This window comes from Mus musculus, chromosome 16 (genome assembly GCF_000001635.26).
Source record: "Mus musculus strain C57BL/6J chromosome 16, GRCm38.p6 C57BL/6J".
Lineage (NCBI taxonomy): Eukaryota > Metazoa > Chordata > Mammalia > Rodentia > Muridae > Mus > Mus musculus.
The window spans coordinates 4093472-4112990 of record NC_000082.6 but is presented as its reverse complement, the minus strand read 5'-3'; the positions used below and the strand labels follow the sequence as shown (position 1 = coordinate 4112990).

The 19519-nt window shown below is 40.4% G+C and overlaps 1 protein-coding gene across 5 annotated transcripts in view; it reads left to right on the top strand.

The window, feature by feature from the left end:
* The window catches only part of Crebbp (CREB binding protein), a 132624-nt gene that overhangs the window by 100967 nt on the left and 12138 nt on the right, over nucleotides 1-19519 (top strand). For 3 of the 5 annotated variants that reach the window (XM_006521753.4, XM_006521751.4, XM_006521752.3), the window contains 10 exons: nucleotides 3773-3891; nucleotides 4716-4955; nucleotides 5475-5563; nucleotides 11323-11433; nucleotides 13260-13316; nucleotides 16473-16550; nucleotides 16861-16928; nucleotides 18205-18355; nucleotides 18671-18817; nucleotides 19406-19519. In XM_006521753.4, the coding sequence (XP_006521816.1) occupies nucleotides 3773-3891; nucleotides 4716-4955; nucleotides 5475-5563; nucleotides 11323-11433; nucleotides 13260-13316; nucleotides 16473-16550; nucleotides 16861-16928; nucleotides 18205-18355; nucleotides 18671-18817; nucleotides 19406-19519 (1174 nt within the window). The remainder of the gene's footprint in view (nucleotides 1-3772; nucleotides 3892-4715; nucleotides 4956-5474; nucleotides 5564-11322; nucleotides 11434-13259; nucleotides 13317-16472; nucleotides 16551-16860; nucleotides 16929-18204; nucleotides 18356-18670; nucleotides 18818-19405) is intronic. The other 2 variants (XM_006521754.4, NM_001025432.1) reach the window with 1 other exon arrangement.

Here is a 19519-nt window from a genome sequence, read left to right as displayed (position 1 = left end):
GAAATATCAAGCTCATGTGGCAGATATGTTTTTAAAAACATTAATTGATGACAACCCCGATTTTACCCTTGGCAACAAATACTGCCATTTGTCCTTAAAGTAACAGCTCACTTAGTTTTTGGTTGTGTTTTGTTTTGTTTTTAAAGAAAACTCTGACACAGACTAGAATTGAGTAACAGTTTTCTATCTGCCACCCTCCTTAAGATTTCTGTTTTCAGGGAGAAAAGCAGTTCCTGCTCTCAGCCCCAGTGCTGATGGTGCTGCTGGTTCCAGAGACTTGATCACAGAGCAGCATGGAGGCACACGCATCAGGGATGTGCTCAGCTGGCTGCCAGTCTTTTTCCTCTGAGTAGAGTGGCCACAAAAACTGAAAGAACCTCCCATTTTTCTTCTCAGTTAGTACTGTTGACATAGTGTATTTCTGCACTCTTCGGTAGTTTAATCTCAAAGACCCCTCAGTGAGGCTTTGCACAGTGCTGGAACAGTCAACAATGATAGATATGTTGTCACACCTGTGCTTTATTTTGTTTACTATCTGCCATGTGGGTCTTAACTACTTAAGTTGTAACAGGGTTGATTGGTAAACTGAATTGTTTAGTTTATGTAAAACTGCTTTGTTGAGCCTTCAGTATCACATATTACTGGTTACTACCACATTGGACAGCATGAGGCTTATGATCCATACACTTGGAAAACTATAGAGTTTACCATTCTTAACTGAAGTAAGGTTTTGATGCTATCGAACTGGAATGACACATTCTGTGTCACACCAGCTAATTAATTAGTTGCAGAGAACTTGGTTCTGATACAGCTAATAGAGTCTTATTACACAGTATGGTAAAGATAGGCATTTGAAAATACTTTACTTAGCACAGGCTTTAAATATTTGTTTAATTAGTGAATAAACACAATGAGACACATTTTAGTCACTTCAGTTCTCACTGGGAAGAGAAATGAGAGTGAGCAGACCTTTTCTGTGAGTGCCTGTGCCTGTGCCTGTGTCTGTCCACAGTGTCAGGCTGGGCAGCCAATGCTTTTCCTACTGCTGCTCCATCTCATTAGCCTATGAGAAGACTTTCTTGATACAGGGTCTCACTATGTAGTACTAGGAGACCTGGAATTTACTTTGTAGACCAGGCTAGCCTAAATTTACAGAGATGCGGAGATAAATGGATCTCTGCTTTCCAAGTACTGGATTAAAGGCATGTGCTTGCCACACCCACCATGAGCAGACTCTTTTTAGATAAGGTTTTTCTCTTGGTCAGTCAGGCTGCTCTGTTGCTGCTTTTACTTCTCACATACTGGAAATATAGCATGTCCTGATAAGTCCCACCTGTCAGCAGGCCTTTTCTGTGGAAGGCCTACGTGATATTTTAGGCATCATAAAGTCTCTGTTAAAACTAATGACCTCAATATGCAAAGTAGAATATGATTGTATGCCAATAAAAGCTTTATTTGTTTTTTGAAACTAAAACTTGAATTCAATTTTCATGTGTCATGAAAAAAATCTTGTCCTGGACATTAAAGGTAAAGACCTGGCTGGGTGGTAGTGGTACATACCTTTAATCCCAGCAGACAGATCTCTGTGAGGTAGAGGCCAGCCTAGTCTACAGAGCGAGTTGTGGGACAGCTAGAACTACGCAGAGAAACCCAGGCTCCTCCCCCCCCCCCAAAAAAAAGTAAAAACCATTTTAGGCCATTTTGAGGTCTTGACTCAGACAGTGCAGAGAGCTTGCCAGATTTTGGGGGGGGGGGAAGTTGTTTGTTTGTTGTATTAAAAATTTAAGGGACTGTGGAGATTGCTTAGCAGTTAAAGTACTTGATGCATAAGCAGTAAACATGGGGACTAGATTTCAGAGCTCCCAGACTCCATATAAATGACAGGTGGGGGTGTTGGCTTGACTGTATAATTCTAGTGCTCAGGAGGTAAAAGAGAAGGGGTCCCTAGAACAAGCTAACTATCTAGACTAGCCATTCCTTCAAGTTCTGAGTTCCTGACTCTGAATAAAGTGAAGAGCAATCAAGAAAAAGACGGTGTCAGCTTTGGGCCTACATATGAATATATATACATACGCATGAAACTGATTACTCAAGGATACCTGATGTAGTTAGGCATGGTGGCACATACCTATAATCCTAGCACTGGGAGACTGAGGCAGTAGAAAAATGAGTTGAAAGCCACCCTGGGCTATGTAATCAAATATAGCTATATATACTGAGTCCCTGTCTCAGAAGATACAACTACAAAAATATACCAAAAGAAAGTCAGATACTCCTTTGTAACTTCATAAACACAAGAATGAAGTTAGCAGAGAACAAGAATATTCATGTGTTTACAAGGCTACTGCAGGTATGTCTGCATGATTGTTGCTGAGTGCCGGGGATGTTTTCATTGGGAGCTGTATTCTGTATTCATCTAGACCTTGAGCCAATTCTACAAAGTTCACAGCAGCCAGGTGTCCTGCAAAAGGGGCAGTGTCTAACGAGGTGCTCAAGAGACCTGATGGGTCCTGGCTCTGTAGGGAATAAATTATGGGGATTTGGTCCTGCTGTTTACATGTCTAAAGGGAGGATGTTGAAATTTACTGTTAACTTTTTAACTTTTCACATAAGAAAAACAATGAGGTAAAATTCTAGAATTTGACAAGTTAGACAAACTCCCAAGTAGAAAATGATAAATAAATGCCATGGCTCAGCTGGAACTTTTGTCTCACTGTGTATACCCCCACCCCACTTTTGCCTTTTATTTCCCCCCAAGACAAGGTTTAAGGTTTCACTGGGTAACCTTGGCTATCCTGGAACTCACTCTGTAGACAAGGCTGGCCTCTGCCTCTCACTATGTATTCTGGATTGGTATGGCCTGGCCTGGAACTCAGTATGTCACCAATCTGACCTTGAACTAACAGAGATTTGCCTCTGCCTCTTCGAATACTAGGATTAACCCTGAGTTTGCATCACCTATACCACCACGTCATCATCCTTGTGTCCAGTGTCCTTATGGGAGGAGAGCTAAGGGCTCTGACACACTGACCTGCACACTAAGGATGGGAGAGGCTCTGTTCCCATGTCAGGCAGACTCAGAGTTCTTCTGACTGACTGGCACATCGTAAAGGTGTTTAGCAGCCATCTTATTTTTAATTTTTAAAATTTATTTGTTGGCTAGCTGGCTTACTTTGAGATAGGGTCTCACTCTATAGCCCAAGGTGGAGTTATAGGCGTAATGGTAACACCAGAGTAGGTAGGAAATGTGATGGGTAAGAGGTAAGAGCAGAAGTCACTGACAAATGTTGGAGAAAAACTATCGGACTTTTAGAAACTTCCTATCTTTTTAGTTAGGTTATTGTTTACATTTGTGTATGAGGGTGCATTAGATAAAGATTTGTCTCAGGTGAGTTGAATTCAAATGAGCCAAGGATAGACAAGTATCTGCAGAGGGTTCACAAAGGTCCCTGCAATGAAATCGTTTTATTTATTGCCCAATTTGATCAGGGAAAGAGAGTTGGGGATTAGTTTTGTTTTCCATTTAGCAATATGTGAAAATTGGAAATGTTTGTTGAAACAAACTCCTCAGTGCTGTGTTTTGTCTCATAGGCAGATTTAAAGGTCCCATTAATGTGTTTAGAAACCAGATCTCTCGTCCAGGGAATCTGATGATAATGAAGTGCCAGAGTACATGAAGGGATTGCGGCGGGAAGTAGAAAGTCACTAAGTGAAGAGTTTGAGTGTGTCTGAGCACCCATTTATGATTTCTTATGATGTTTTCTCCCTTTAGTCTTTAAACCCGAGGAGCTACGCCAGGCACTTATGCCAACTCTAGAAGCACTCTATCGACAGGACCCAGAGTCTTTGCCTTTTCGTCAGCCTGTAGATCCTCAGCTCCTAGGAATCCCAGTAAGTTAATATGAAAACAGTGTTAGAGTACCTATGGCTTTATGTTTTAAAATTGAGTAAAATAAGCCGGGTGGTGGTGGTGCATGCCTTTAATCCCTGCACTTGAGAGGAAAAGGCAGCTGGATCTCTTGAGTTTGAGGCCAGCCTGGTCTACAAAGTGAGGTCCAGGACAGCCAGGGCTACATAGGAAACCATGTCTCAGAAAACCAGGAAAAGAGAAAAAGAGAAAAAAAAAAGTTTAATCTTGCGCTGAAGGTGATTTTTCTAATATAAAAATCAGTGTCTGTCAGCAGTTACTGATGGATCAGAAACACCTGCTGAAGCTCAAGCCCACTTACTTCCTAGCACAGAGACCTTTATATTCGAGGCTTTGTGTACAAGTTTTATCTAAAAGAATTGGCTTGAAGAATTCAAATATTAACTCTGCTATCCATATCAATTCCTATCTGATATCCCTGGAGACTTGGAAAGGCATGTGCCCCCACAGGCCCTGTGAGCAGCAGTTCCAGTTGGTTGTATTTTGTTTATGTAGACCAAAGGGAGTCTGGAGAAGTATACGTTTTAACTCAGTAGTTAAAATTCTTTATGTTCATTAAAAATAGGTTCTGATAATCTTTTCACTTTTTTTCTTTAGCTTAGCCCTTGCAGTAATTTAATTACATGTGCTCTTACCAGTTGCCATGTTAATGAGTTAAATCAGTGGAATATTTGGGATTATCTTCAGTTCCATTTTTTTACTCTTGGGAATAAAATGTCTGGTATTTTCTGTTTTTATTGTTAAAACTTTTCGGGATCCACTCACGGGGGTGACTTTTTTTTTTTAGGATTATTTTGATATAGTGAAGAATCCTATGGACCTTTCTACCATCAAACGAAAGCTGGACACAGGGCAATATCAAGAACCCTGGCAGTATGTGGATGATGTCTGGCTTATGTTCAACAATGCGTGGCTATATAATCGTAAAACGTCCCGTGTATATAAATTTTGCAGTAAACTTGCAGAGGTCTTTGAACAAGAAATTGACCCTGTCATGCAGTCTCTTGGATATTGCTGTGGACGAAAGGTATAGTATTTCTGGAAATTCTACTTTTCTGTCTGATCCAGCCAAGTCAGTGTTGGAAGTCTAGGGCATACTGCCTTTGGGTTTTTTAGGTATTGTATTTTGGTGTTTTGAGACAGGTTTTCTCTATGTTGTCCTTGGCTATTCTGGAGCTGGCCTTGAACTCAAAGAGATCTCCCTGCCTTTGCCTCCCAAGTGCTGGGACTAAAGGTGTGTACCACCACTGGCTGGCTAGTGTGGTCTTTCTAACAGTTGACTTCCTGACATGATGTCATGGTCAAAGTAAAAGGAACTCACTGGGAAGGCTGACTGCCCTGTGCCCATTGTATCTGTACCTGAAACCAGAGCTACACCAATTCTGTCACATTAAGTCCAAAAATGTCCTGAAAATAGTTATGAACATTGTTAGAATTTAATCTTGTGTTCTAGTTAATAACTAGTTCGGTCTTTTGCCATCATATGCTAGAATACTTAGGGGTGGTAATTGAATATATGGTTAGTATTTTCTTCTTGTTTTTGCAGTATGAGTTCTCCCCACAGACTTTGTGCTGTTACGGAAAGCAGCTGTGTACAATTCCTCGTGATGCAGCCTACTACAGCTATCAGAATAGGTAAGCATCATGCAGGATCCTGCATTCCAGAGCAAATGAAGTTGTTAGGGCAAGGACTATGCATGTGGTCATAGCTTGAATGTGTTATTTATTCCCTGAAATTCCTATAAAAAGTGCTGCAGTTTCTGTACCTCTTGGTCAGTCAGGTAGCCCCTTGGTTTCCTAATTTTTAAAGCATAAATTTGCTGGGCATGGTGGTGCAGGCCTTTAATTCCAGCACTTGGAGGCAGAGACTCTATGAGTTTGAGGCCAGCCTAGTCTACGTAGTGAGTTCCAGGACAGCCAAGGTTATTTTGAGATACCCTGTCTGGGTTGGCAAACATCTATAATGAAAAATTGTAATCTTAATTTAGTCTGAGGCTGTAGCTCTGTAGTAATTACCTAAAATAGAATACTGTAACCAAGAAGCTAAAGTTGAAACTAACTTTGGAAAAACCCAAAATGACTTTTTAAGATACTCATAAAATAGAAATTATATTTTATTCTACAGCAAATGCATATCTACATCACTTGGCCTTGCTGGTCTGGTAGAAAAAGTTATTAGTTGAAAAAGAAAAGCAGAACACAAGAATGCACTTTTCTAACACTGTATCTTTAGGAAGGGCTGGTGTTCTTTATTGAGTTCAAGAATAACTCCCCTGTTGGGCTTGTTTGTAAACCTGATACCCTAGCAGGTGGTAGGTTGGGCAGGAAGAAGAATTTTGAGTGTGAGCATGGCAAGGCCCTGATTTTGTGTTGTATTTTGTTTGTTTGAGATACTATTGTCAAGGCTTTGAGAGTGGTAGGCCTACCTGAAAAATAGTTGCTATCCTTTTGGAATTTGAAGGTGATTAGACTAGAGTAGATCTCCTTTCTCAGGGAACAGTGAAATAATAATAATAATCCACACATAACTCTGTAGTTTGGATCTTATTTTGAAAATTAAATTTCTACTCACTTAACCTGGTTTTTTGCTAAGATGAAGTTGAAATTAAATTCCTTTCCGTCAGTTCTTTTAGGAGACCTTCATGGCTGAAGCCTAAGTTATGACTTAACACTGAAGTCAGCACTGTTGAGCTAGAAATGAGAACCTCTCTGTGATCAAGAGGGAGCTTCATGTGTGTTCACTGTCTTAGGCTTAAGCATTGTAGCAGGGTTTACTGCTGTGGATATTTATCCCTTTTTTTTTTAAATTTGGGCCATAATAAAAAAAAAAAGCAGGCTGTTCTATTTGTTCAGAGTATGTATATAGGCCTGACAAGTTTGAAATTTTGAAGTGTCTTTTGAGTTACGCTCATTATCTCTCTTCTCTTCTCTTCTCTTCTCTTCTCTTCTCTTCTCTTCTCTTCTCTTCTCTTCTTTTCTTTCTTAGTATAGAGTTTCTTCATGGCCTGGGGAGGGGAGTTGAGAGGGTAGCAGAGACAAAGAAAGTAAGTAGAGTAGTAGAGCCGGCCATGAACGGGGGTGGGGGTGGGTGGGTGCAGAAGACAGAGGGAGAGCAATGCTTATAATTATCAAAGAACATATAACTATTTCCATGATGGCTCCTATGCAAATGTTTTCCCCCAGAAAAGAAGTTGATGTTGTTAGAGCATTTGTTGTCAAGTTTGATGACCAAGCAGAGTTTAGTCTCCACTCTTCCGTGGTAGAAGGAGACTACTAACTCCCTTAAGTTGCCCTCAGATCTCCAATGCACATATGGACACACAAATAAATTAAAAATTTTTTAAAGGAAGACTCTTAAGCCTTGTATGACTGACCAGTCTGCTGTTCTCCCTCCTGACTTAGGGTCATCTCTATTAGAAGTGCAGTGTGAACAAACTGTGCTGCTGAATACTCAACATATAGCTGGGATTCTATCAAAACACTCCCCCTCTTAAATCCAATGTTGAGGGGTAGGGTGGTGAAGATCTTGTTTTATCTTGTGGTCTGTGGTGGGGGGTGGGTTTAGTGCTATGAATAGGATCCAGGACGTTGCTCATGCAGTGCCACCCTCAGTCTTTCAGTAGAAACATTTTAAGACAAAATTGAAAAGAATACCATAACCCCCATAATGGGATTCTCCCACAGTGACCGTGTATTATTATACAGGAGTTCTGTCCCCTCTTAGCACGCTTATCTCATGAAGTATCAAATTTAACCTTGTCCAAGATACAGGCTCAATAGCATCTTCCCTAACAGGCTCATGTCCTATCTTCAATGGAACAGTACATAGGAGTACAATGGAATGTACTTTGAAGACCATTGTGATCTGTATAAAGTTGTGTTTTGTTTTGTTTTGTTTTGTTTTGTTTTGTTTTGTTTTGTTTTGTTGAGACAGGGTATCACTGTAGCTGCAGATGGCCTCAGTCTCCTGAGTGCTAGGATTACAGGCAAAGACCATAACACCCGGCTTTAGAGTTACAAGATTGTATGGATTAGTATTAATTATGCCCTGAAAAATACTGTGCCTGATACTTTTTTAGCTAGCATAATTTTGATCTAGAAAGAAGACAAGAAGCTACCCACTTTCTGTACATGTTTGGGCTCTTGCATTGCTTGACTGTGACTGAGCTTAGCAGATGCTGCTCCTGATGACTTACACAGGCCTGAGCCCAGTCCACTGAGTATAATTAAAGGTTAATTGAACTGATAGCTATGATCAGGAAAAGTTCAGTGGGAAAGGACAAACACCAGAATGATTCTGTAAGTCTTAGAACGCCCACTTTTATTTTTGTGTAAAACTCTTTTACTGAACAAAGGTGATATATTTTTCTTAAATGAAAATATAGGAGTCGTATCCTGTATTTGATACATTTCAAAAGCTTTTACCATTCCTTCTGTGTTCTTAGAATGAAGAATATAAATTAATACTACATAATTCTAAGAAAGGAGTGGCCAAGTTTTGTGATGAACGTTCTAACTAATTGCTTTTAATTTTTTTCAAATAAACTGTGAACACTGTTGTGTTCCAAAAAATAACTGTTTTTGTCACTTGTGCTAAAGTTTTAGACACTTAAATCAGTAAAACATTCTACTTGCCATTTAAACAAGTGAAATTCTTAATGTTTATGCTAGTGTATGGTTACATTTTCACTTGTTTCTACCCTTTTAAAATTTGAAAGGAAGTTACTTTTAGCAAACTTACAGCTTTTCTAATAATTATCTGAAGATAATGTGGAAATTAGCTATAGATCACTAAATACTGATAGAGTTCTTTAAACAGTCTGCATTTGAAAAAGTCATACATTGAGCTACCCTCACAGCTAAATCATATAGTTTACATGTGCCAACTTAGCAACCCAGATTTTGCATTATCATTGGATTACATGAAATATTTCTCCTTGGTGTTTCCATATCATCACACTACTTCCTTCACACCAGACAAAATGTTATCCAGACTATTAGTGGTTAAAAGTGAACCTCTGAACCTTTAGTTTTAGGGAGAATCAAGTGTAAACTGTCAAAATACGGCAGTCTGCGTTGGCATCTGTTATCCAAGACCAGACTTCTTTCCTGGTCTTTAGAAAGATGCCTGTTCTGCACTGTCCTCCTCTCAGTGAAGCTTGATAAAGTGAGGTCATGGGCTGCCTTCTCACCTTAATGAACAGGCTTGATTATCTGTAATTTCACTGCTAGTGCTTTGGGACAGATGCAAGATTCTTAACACCATCCCTTAAATGTTGTGATCTTGAGATTCTCAGGAGTGAGACTTGGTCACATACCTTAGAGAGCTTAGGTTTCCTTGGCCGCTCTTAGAGCTTTGACTCTCAGTCATCAGTGCCTCTTTCTGCATTAGTTTCCACCACTGGGAAATGATGGGTTCGTATTCTTGTGTCCTGGATGTTGCTAGGTTTTAATGACTGACTAAAATAGCTATTTTTCCAGGTTTTTAAACTTGAGACTCAGTTGTGACTCTGGTGGTTTCATTCCACACTGCTGAGTCCTTGCTGGACCACAGTAGGACGTTTGCTTATAGAATGAATGGATTGCTTTGTTTTTAACAGTGCAATTCTTGGCTTGAGGGAATGTCTGCTCTGTACCATGTCCTGCTGTATGTGGAGGGTTTTCTTGAGGATCTGTAAGAATATTTACAAAATAGTAAATGACACAGACAATACTATGGTTTATTTAAAAATTTACAAAACTGCTATCTGTCTGTTCCTACTCAATTTTTAATCGTGTCCTGACCAAGAAATTATTATTGCCCAGTTATCTGTAATGAATCTGCCCTGTTTATCAACAGAATGAAAAATTGGATAACTTTGAGATATGACTACTCTGAGTGAAGCTTTATGTTTTAAATTGGCTGCATGTTAGTGAAGTCTGTAGACAAAATGCTCTATTCTCTAATGACAATGAAAACTGGGACTTGTGGGGGCCTCTCCTCATGGCTCATTCTATAGCTGAGTGAGTGGTTAAAGGAGTGTATGAGCATGCCGGTGAGTGGTGAATGAGGCATTGAGTGAGCACAGTTACTGCATCTCACTCTGCACTGGGGCTCAGCTCAGCACTCTTAAGTCTCATCAGTGTCTCTAATACTAATCCTCCTTGGCACCTTGTAGATGTAGTAGTTTTGAGCTAACCCTGCATTTGATTGTACTGCTGCTGCTAGCTTATGCTCATCTTTTTCCTGTGTAATTTACCTCCACTCAGCTTGTTTATTTTATAGTATTTTTGTGTGCTCATCTTGTTTTATGGAGAATCCACCTGCTTTTTGTTAACTTCTCATTCATGTCCTTTCCAAACATTTAATAGTCTTTATTTTTAATTGTATTCACTTACCAGCATGAGCCCAGGCTCTATATTATTATCATATAAGAAATTGGGATGATGGAGAATTTTTCAAATGCAGATTGTGCTATTTAAAGATTAACTCTCTAAATTTGCTTAACTTGGGTTGTTACCAAGTCAGAACAGTCATTCGCCATTATCTCAAGATGAATGATTGGTCCCAGTACCAACATTCATATCAAAGCTTAGAAATGAATCAAAACATTTCAAAATTGTTTGTGGGTTTGTATATATTGTATTGTTTATACAATATATCACAGTTTTTCTCTGTATATCTTTATTAATAAATGGCTGGAAAGTCTTTGACCCTGACTGCATTTCTGTTAAGTGTTTGTCTAGAATATGGATTTGGTTTCATTTGTATTGTAACATAATTATTAACTCAGTGATTGATATAAGAAAAATAACAACTACAAAAAATGGTTCTGGGTGCTCAACATTGTCACACATTGAAAGATCTGGCTTAATACTGGAAATAAAACTTCTGATGCTGTCAAGCATAAAATTTCCATTTTGAAAACTAAAGCTATTCCAGTTTAACTTGCTTTTTAAAGGCTTTTTTATCATCCTGTTGTTGAAAGAAAAATTTTCTATTTTAAACCCTGGCTCAATATTTGATTTTTATAACAAAATTCAGATTTCTAAATTTAGGCTCCATGCAATCCTAGTATTCACTTCTTGAAAGCATTTGCATTTTGGAGCCGGATCAAACCTGTCGTTGTTAGTGATGATGGCCTATGATGCGTGCAATGAGACCGAATGCTAATCAATGCTTTGCCTTGGCTTTCTGCTCTGTGTTGTCTGGTGTTTGCGTCTTACCTCTGTGTCTGTGCTATTTGTCCCCTTCCCTGTTCTCTAATTCTGCCCTTCCCCACCTGCCCCTGTTCCTTCCATTGTCCTCACTGACCCATCAATCAACCAACAACGCCCCCCCTTCGTCGTGGTGCTCTGCCCTGCTCTGATTGGTGGCTTCGTTGCTTGGGTGGCTGTATGTTGTGATGGACCAGTTCACCCAAGTATGGCCTTCTTGCTGACAGGTATCATTTCTGTGAGAAGTGTTTCACAGAGATCCAGGGCGAGAATGTGACCCTGGGTGACGACCCTTCCCAACCTCAGACGTAAGTATGATCTTGTCATCCTTCCTTATGTTCATGACTAAAGAAGAAGCTAGAATGTACCATTTTGAGTTTTGTACAATTTGTGTTTTCTTTTTCTTCACATTGACTATACCCACATTAAATATAAACTGGTTGCATGAACACAGATACTTGTACTTCAAGGTGTAGGTGTCAGCCAAACAGCAACACTGATTCTCCATCTTGTTCCATTCGAGGCAGGATTAGTTCAGTTAGTCCTTGACCTTCATATATCTCACTGACAAATAGATTTTTTTCAGGGTGATGGGTAACCTTTGCTTGAAAAAATGTTCAACCTCAAGTTATATCTAAGAAGCCAGGCAGCCTTATTCACAGAAAATAAATTATATACATATCACCACCACCACCTTTAAAAAAAAAAAAACCCAAACTTTTGGTGTTATACTGAACCTTTTAAACCTATGGTCTTTTTAAGCAACTGAGCTAATGCAGGTTAGATTCAAATTCCCTATTCACATTTTCTAGTAAATGTAAAAAAAAAAATATATATATATATATATATATATATATATCTCATGCCTTGCTGGTGGTCTGAGTCTGCTACGTCGGTGCATCCAGCATGTATGTTAACTCATTCCTACATTTCTCTGCTTACCTTATGATAATGTTCTTTTTGAGTGTCAGTGTAACCAAACCATAACAAGAGAATTGAGAACCACAGTGTGTACTTGACTTTTGTGAAATACCCAAAGGCCTGCTGGCCTGCACATCTGCCTTTAGCCTGCTGGGCATTTTATGTTTCTCTTTTTCTACTACTAAGTTCCCTAATCGTCCATGTTGGACGTCTGGCTCCAGAGTTACTATGTCTCAAAAAGCAGGAAATCTATGCTCCAGAAATAATCTGTTACCCTTGTCATCTTATTTCTTTGGTCTAATTGGAGTTAATCATTGAATTGGTGGTGGTAGGAATGGGAGAAGGCTGATCAATAAGTGCTAAGGTTCACTTAGATACTGGCAAAAGCTATGGAGTCCTCTTGAACAGTATGGTGACTGTAGATAGCAGTTATGTGTTGTACATTTCAGAAAGCCTACAAGGAAGGAGTTTGAATGTTTTTCTGCACACCTCCCCCAAGTATTGGAGATGGTTAGTATGTTTAGTCTAACTTAAGAGTACACAGTGTGCACAAGTGTCAGATACCATGTACTATACTATTCATATGTCCAACTTAGAAAGTTTTTGTATGTGACTTAGAATAAAACCTAAAGCTGCAGAAAGGGGGCAGTGCGATGAATTGATAGGTACAGGTACTTTCCTTGCAAGCCTGGCAACCTGAAATTTATCCCTGTACCTACATGAAGGTGGAAGGAGAGAACCAACAACTTGACAAAACTGTTCCCTGATCTCCACACAAGCACTGTGGCATACATGTACACACACACACACACACACACACACACACACGTAAGTACTCCTTTTTTTTCCTCAAGAAACAACCATCAAAAAAAAAAAAGTTATATAATTGCATACAACAGAAGTAGTTCACATACACTCAATTGAAACCCAAATAATCCACCCTTCCAAAATGGGATATCCTCAGTGGATGCTCACCTTGCATTGAGGGTATGTTGCCATTCCACTGTGGTCTTAGTTCAACTTAGCACCATATGAACTTGATGAAAATAAACATGTTTAAATCTCAACACAATTTTGCCATCATATTCTGATGAGTCTTAATTAAATTTTAGAGTAAAGCTAATAGTTTTTTGAAACATATTTTTAGGAAAAAAAAAGTTTGTATAGAAATATATGTGAGTCAATAAAGATTTTTCTTTTTCTTTTAAATAAGGACAATTTCCAAGGATCAATTTGAAAAGAAGAAAAATGATACCTTAGATCCTGAACCGTGAGTATACACACACACACACACACACACACACACACACACACACACACACACACACACCTACCTTTTGTTGTTTGTTTTTCTATTCTTTCTTTTCTTTGTTTTTGAGATAGGTTCCCTCTTTGTGTCTCTGGTTATCCTAAATTGCCTTTACCTTGAAGAGTGATGGGATTAAAAGTCTGCATTACTCTACCTGGCTTTTTTTTTTACCTTGAATCTTAGATGAGGAAAGTTATTACCTGTGATTAGATTATGGGATAATAAAAGTGGGGTTTCTTTTGGGAAGTTATCTAAAATTCAAAGTAGATTTCTCTAACATATTCTCCTATTGCTGGATTTTAATAGTGATAAGATTATGTGGGTGTTTTAGTTCTTTTTGGACATCCCAAGAGTCTGGTCATAGGCATCTTTAAGGACTGCTCAGGGTTACTCTGTAACAAACAGAGGCAGTAACTTGAAGTGCTAATATCATCCCAGAGAAATTCCAAAATGAAAACATCTTGGGTCCACCATCTAAAAATCTGTCTTGTGCCACTGTCTTCACTCAGGAGCATGGCTTCATTTGCAAATGTTGATGTCCACAAATTGTACATGGTGTGTACAAGTGTCAGATACCATGTACTATACTATATCATTCATATGTCCAACTTAGAAAGTTTTTGTATGTGACTTAGAATAAAACCTAAAGCTGCAGAAAGGGAGCAGAAATGGCTTTTATAGCTCAGGACAGATCTGAACCTAGCAGTAATTACTTTGTTCTCTTGGCCCCAAATCTCCCAGATCCAGAGAGGTCAATTGCTATAATGGAATATGCTGACTCTCCATCCACGCTGCATTTCCTTCAGGAAGGTTACTTCCTCCATCCTATCTGATACCTAGGGACAGAATTATATATAACTATATAATGAATGCTGGTGTGTGTGGAGTTCCCACGACACACACTTGGACCTTTAGTGAAAATTCAGTTTTGTTTCTGAGTCACCGTGTTATGTTGTCATGTTGTTGTCATCCCCCAAGCCTATCTACCACCCCCATGTTAATGATGTATTTTATATGTATCGTTTGCTTAAATGTATCTATATACAGGACATGTGTGCCTGGTGCCCTTGGTGGCGAAAATGGGGTATCAGAGTTACAGCTGGCTATGTTTATTGGGAGGAGGTGAACTTGGGTCCAGTGTTCTTCACCCCTGAATCATCTCTCCAGCCCTTTTTGTGTGGGTTTTAAGTTTCTTTTTGTAGCAACAGATGAATGCAGGCAGCAAGAGGCACAGTGTCCTTGGTTCCATAGGTGAAGACTTTTAATTTAGTGTTGGCACAGCAGTGTCACCATTGGGGTTGGTCTCCTGGAGTCCGTGATTAGAAAGAGGACCCACATGGAACACTGTGGGACAGTGGCGGCATTACTTGGTTGTGACAACCAGCTAAAGTCATGATGAGGTCTCCTCCCCATACACTACTTGGTCATTCATGGTCTTCACTCCATCAACCAAGTGCATCACCAGTTTCTGAAGTGAGCTTGGTTGACCTCTCTTGGTTGGAGTCCACTAAGAGAAGGGCATAATATTCTTAACATAAAGGGAGGAAAGAAACAAGATACTCAAAACATACATGCCGCAGAATTGATTGGCCAGTCAAGCCTGAGTGTAAAGATCTACTCTCATGGGATGTGGTGATGGGGGCACTTAATGAATTTAACCACATGTTTTGAGGAGCAGCTTTGATTGCAGTGTAGAAAGACCACCTCTAAAGCAGGGTATGGTGGTACTCCCCTGTACTCTCAACAGTTGAGAAGCTGGGGCAGGATGGCCAAGATCCTGTTTCTACAGAAAGAGAGGGAGGGAAGAAGAGAGGCCCCAACTGAGATCCCTAGACCATTTGAATGGGATTGTGTGGGAAACATGAAGCATAAGGTTTCAGTCTCCGGTCTCTAGGAACTCCTGGGGAGATTCAGATGCAACCTAGGCAAGAAGCCAGAGCTCAACTAAAGCTGGACCTGTTGGAGGTAGAAGAAGCAATACTGTGAGGTAGAAGGCTCATAGTAAGTGGAGTGTCATGGAGGGAATTGTCACAGGCACAACTGTTTTGGTATTTCTTTTCCTGACAATGGCAGGAAGAATTGAATGGGCTAGCTGTAGAAATAGGGTGAAGCAAGAGAGGCCAACCAAGCTCACTTCAGAAACTGGTAATGCACTTGGTTGGTGGAGTGAAGACCATGAATGACCAAGTAGTGTATGGGGAGGGGAAATGTCACAACCAAGTAATGCTGCCACTGTCCCACAGTGTTCCATGTGGGTCCTCTTTCTAAAGAGAACAGCAGCAGGACACACCATAGCTAGATGGTTATATAGCAGGTGTGTGTCAGGATGAAGGGACAAGAAGAAACTAGGCATTAAAAAGAGCTTGGCTCAAGGAAACTGGGATGCTTTCTGGTACCCTAAATCTTCCTGCAATGTGGATTTCAGTAGCAGTGAGACAGTAAACTAAATAGCAAAAGGTTTGACCCTGGATGGCTTGGTGTTGAGGGTTCCTATTGGAGTCTGCTCTTGAGTGATAAGAATGCTCTTGGAGGTGATTGTAGCTAAATTGTATAAATGGTACCAGGAGACAATGCCTTCTGTCACCAACTCAGAGCAGATGTTTCCTGTGCTTCAGACTGACAAGAGCTGCTATCATCTAGCTACTTTTCTTTCTGTAGCTTTTGGGTGGGTGGGTGGGGGTCTGAAAATTAGAAGCATATATTTATAACACTGAAAATATTTTTCTGGTTTTTAAGCCCATTTAGGTACTTGAAATTTACCTAGAGAAAGAATAGGTCTTGGGGCTGGTGAGATGGCTCAGTGGGTAAGAGCACCCGACTGTTCTTCCAAAGGTCTAGAGTTCAAATCCCAGCAACCACATGGTGGCTCACAACCATCTGTAACAAGATCTGACGCCCTCTTCTGGAGTGTCTGAAGACAGCTACAGTGTACTTACATATAATCAATAAATAAATCTTAAAAAAAAAAAAAAAACACATATGGGTTACTCAGCACATGCATGATGTCAGAGCTCCTAACAACAGCTTCAGACAACAGTGTGTGCCATACATACGAGCTCCTTTTGGAGACTGTGGCTTTGTGGCTCCTGGTGTATAATTTGGTTTTCTTGTCTCTAGTTTTGTTGACTGCAAAGAGTGTGGCCGGAAGATGCATCAGATTTGTGTTCTACACTATGACATCATTTGGCCTTCAGGGTGCGTGGTTTGTTGTAATATCTGGGAAGGGGGAGCAGCTGTACACAAGTCATGGGGGCGGTGGCTGTACTGTAGTCTTGTTCCTTCTCAGCAAGTATTCAGCAATTAAGGGAGGTGGCAGTTGGTTCTAAATTTAAGTCTTGTATTTGCCTGCTGTACAAATTGCAGACTCCAAGCCAGTCTGTCTCCTCACTCTTTTCACAATGATGTGATTTCAACTGCCAACAAAGTATTTCAGTGCTACATTTTACTGATTTGGCAACATACACTGTTGAGTATAATCTGATCACACCCATTATTTGTTGTGCAGTTTTGTGTGTGACAACTGTTTGAAGAAAACTGGCAGACCTCGGAAAGAAAACAAATTCAGTGCTAAGAGTAAGTTTACTGAAGACTTCTGTTTCCTGGATTGTGTACTTGGAACTTCTTTAAAGTCTCCTTTCTTTTTTTGTAACATCTCAATGTGAGGGAGTGGTCAGCAGCTCTCATGTGTAAATTTCTCCTAGTGCTTTGTACATTTTTTTCATTGGAGTCATTCAGCTTGATGCATTTATGATCAGCTCATGCTTTCAATGACAATTAAGAAAGCTTAGAAAGGGGGGCTGCTGAGATGGCTCAGCGGTTAAGAGCGCCGACTGCTCTTCCAAAGGTCCTGAGTTCAAATCCCAGCAACCACATGGTGGCTCACAACCATCTGTAATGAGATCTGACTCCTTCTGGAGTGTCTGAAGACAGCTATGTGTACTTACATATAATAAATAAAATAAATTTTAAAAAAAAGAAAGCTTAGAAAGTAGATTTCAGAAATACTGAGAGAACATTTGTTGCCAGATCCTTCTCAAGTTTATTAGCAGAGATGTCCCTCCCTTCCCTAAGAAACAGAACCAAGAGCCCTATCCAGGAAGGATGTTGTCACAGGCTTTTGGGAGCTGTTTTTGGTTTTGAGCTGCAAGCTGTCTCCTGTAGGGACAAGGCTTGCAGTCTTACAGTGTATGGGTGAGAATGGAGAGAGTTTTCCTTCAAGGATTTCAGCAAGAATGGTGATCTTGTGAGGTCCTTTGGGCCTATATCTGTGCTTGTCAGAATAGCCACTCAGTCCTGAAGGCAGTAAGCAGTCCTTGTGTAATGCTGGATTACTGCCCTGGAGTCCTAAGCTCCATTTTAGACTCCATTTTAAGTGAGCCTAGGTAGAAGGGAGCTCAGCCATTGACTAGGCCAAGGGTGTATCATGCTCCTTGTTGTTGTTAGAGTTCTTCAAGTTAGTTCTGGAGTCATAGGTAATCTGCCTGTTAGCATCTGTGAGATCGTTCACCCTCCACACAGAAGACTTGTGCTCAGCATAGGTCCAGGGCAGGGCCTGTCCCACCAGCTTCTGCTGAGGTGCCCGGGACTTGAGGCAAAGGGCGTGAATCCGCAGTGTCCTCAGCTGTGTCAGGTTCTGGCCATCTTTGTGGCATTTTGTCGCTTACTGTTAGAAATGGACAGAGAAGCTGACAATTACCTAAACCCTACATCTGCTTTTCCTTCATAAGACACTAATGTCACAGGATGGCACTCTTATGTTCTTACAAAACAACTGTTAGTCCTTGAAAGTAGCAAAGGTGAAATAGTCTCAACAGCTCTGCCTAATCTTATTCATTCAAAACTCTTTTAGGGCTGCAGACCACACGATTGGGAAACCACTTAGAAGACAGAGTGAATAAGTTTTTGCGGCGCCAGAATCACCCTGAAGCTGGGGAGGTTTTTGTCAGAGTGGTGGCCAGCTCAGACAAGACTGTGGAGGTCAAGCCGGGAATGAAGTCAAGGTTTGTGTTCTTTCTTCCTGTCCTAAACTGTGACTAGACCCTACCCTGTCTTTGGAGGACTCAAGTGTGACGTCTTTATACAGAAGCTTTGTGGCAGCTAGCATGTGACTTTCTTTTCTGAATCCCAGTTTATTAGCAGAGATGTCCCTCCCTTCCCTAAGAAACAGGACTAGGAAGAGCTACCATACAGCCCTGAAACTGCTATGGCTGTTGTTGCAGGAGGTTGCCAAGCCTTGAGCTCTTTGACAGAGCAGGCTTAGCTCAGGAGCAGTTGGAACACAACACTTGTAAACACCAGGTTTTGGCTTGTTTCAGGTTTGTGGATTCTGGAGAGATGTCGGAATCTTTCCCATATCGTACCAAAGCACTCTTTGCTTTTGAGGAGATCGATGGAGTCGATGTGTGCTTTTTTGGGATGCATGTGCAAGAATACGGCTCTGATTGCCCCCCACCAAATACAAGGTAGTCTTCCATCTTACTTCTGAATGTGTCTTTTAGCCCTATTTTGTATGATCAAGGCTCAGGTTTATTTAAGCTGTATATTTTGGTGCTAGATTAAGATAAAGCCATAGCTAACTGACTTATACAGTTAGTTTTTGTTTTGTTGTGTTGTTACTGATGCTGTTTGCTTGTTTGTTTGTCCCAGTAAACTCTTAGGGGAGGAAGGGTCCTGGTAGTAGTGTTGCATGCTTTTTGTGTGTGTGGCCTTAGTCTTGTTTTGTCTTACCAAAGATAGTCACTTGGGGGCTAGGGTAGCAACAGCTAGATGCCCTGCTCAAACTAACTGCCTCTAGTCCAGAGTTAGTTTTAGTCTGGACTTTGGGTGAGTGGGGAAAAAAAAGTGGATTTTCCTAAGTTGCCCTCCCCGGGGAGGGGGGTTAGTTTCCATATCTTTTGTTGGATAACAGAATATTACTTCTGTTTCAGTTACATGGCCTGTGACTACTATCAAACCCGATTTCTGGGGGTTTTTAGGTGTTGGTATTTGTGTTCAATCTTGAGGGGCACCTGAAGTTAAATAAAAATGACACCGCTTTCTATCCTCCACAGGCGTGTATACATATCTTATCTGGACAGTATTCATTTCTTCCGGCCCCGCTGCCTCCGGACAGCTGTTTACCATGAGATCCTCATCGGATATCTCGAGTATGTGAAGAAATTGGG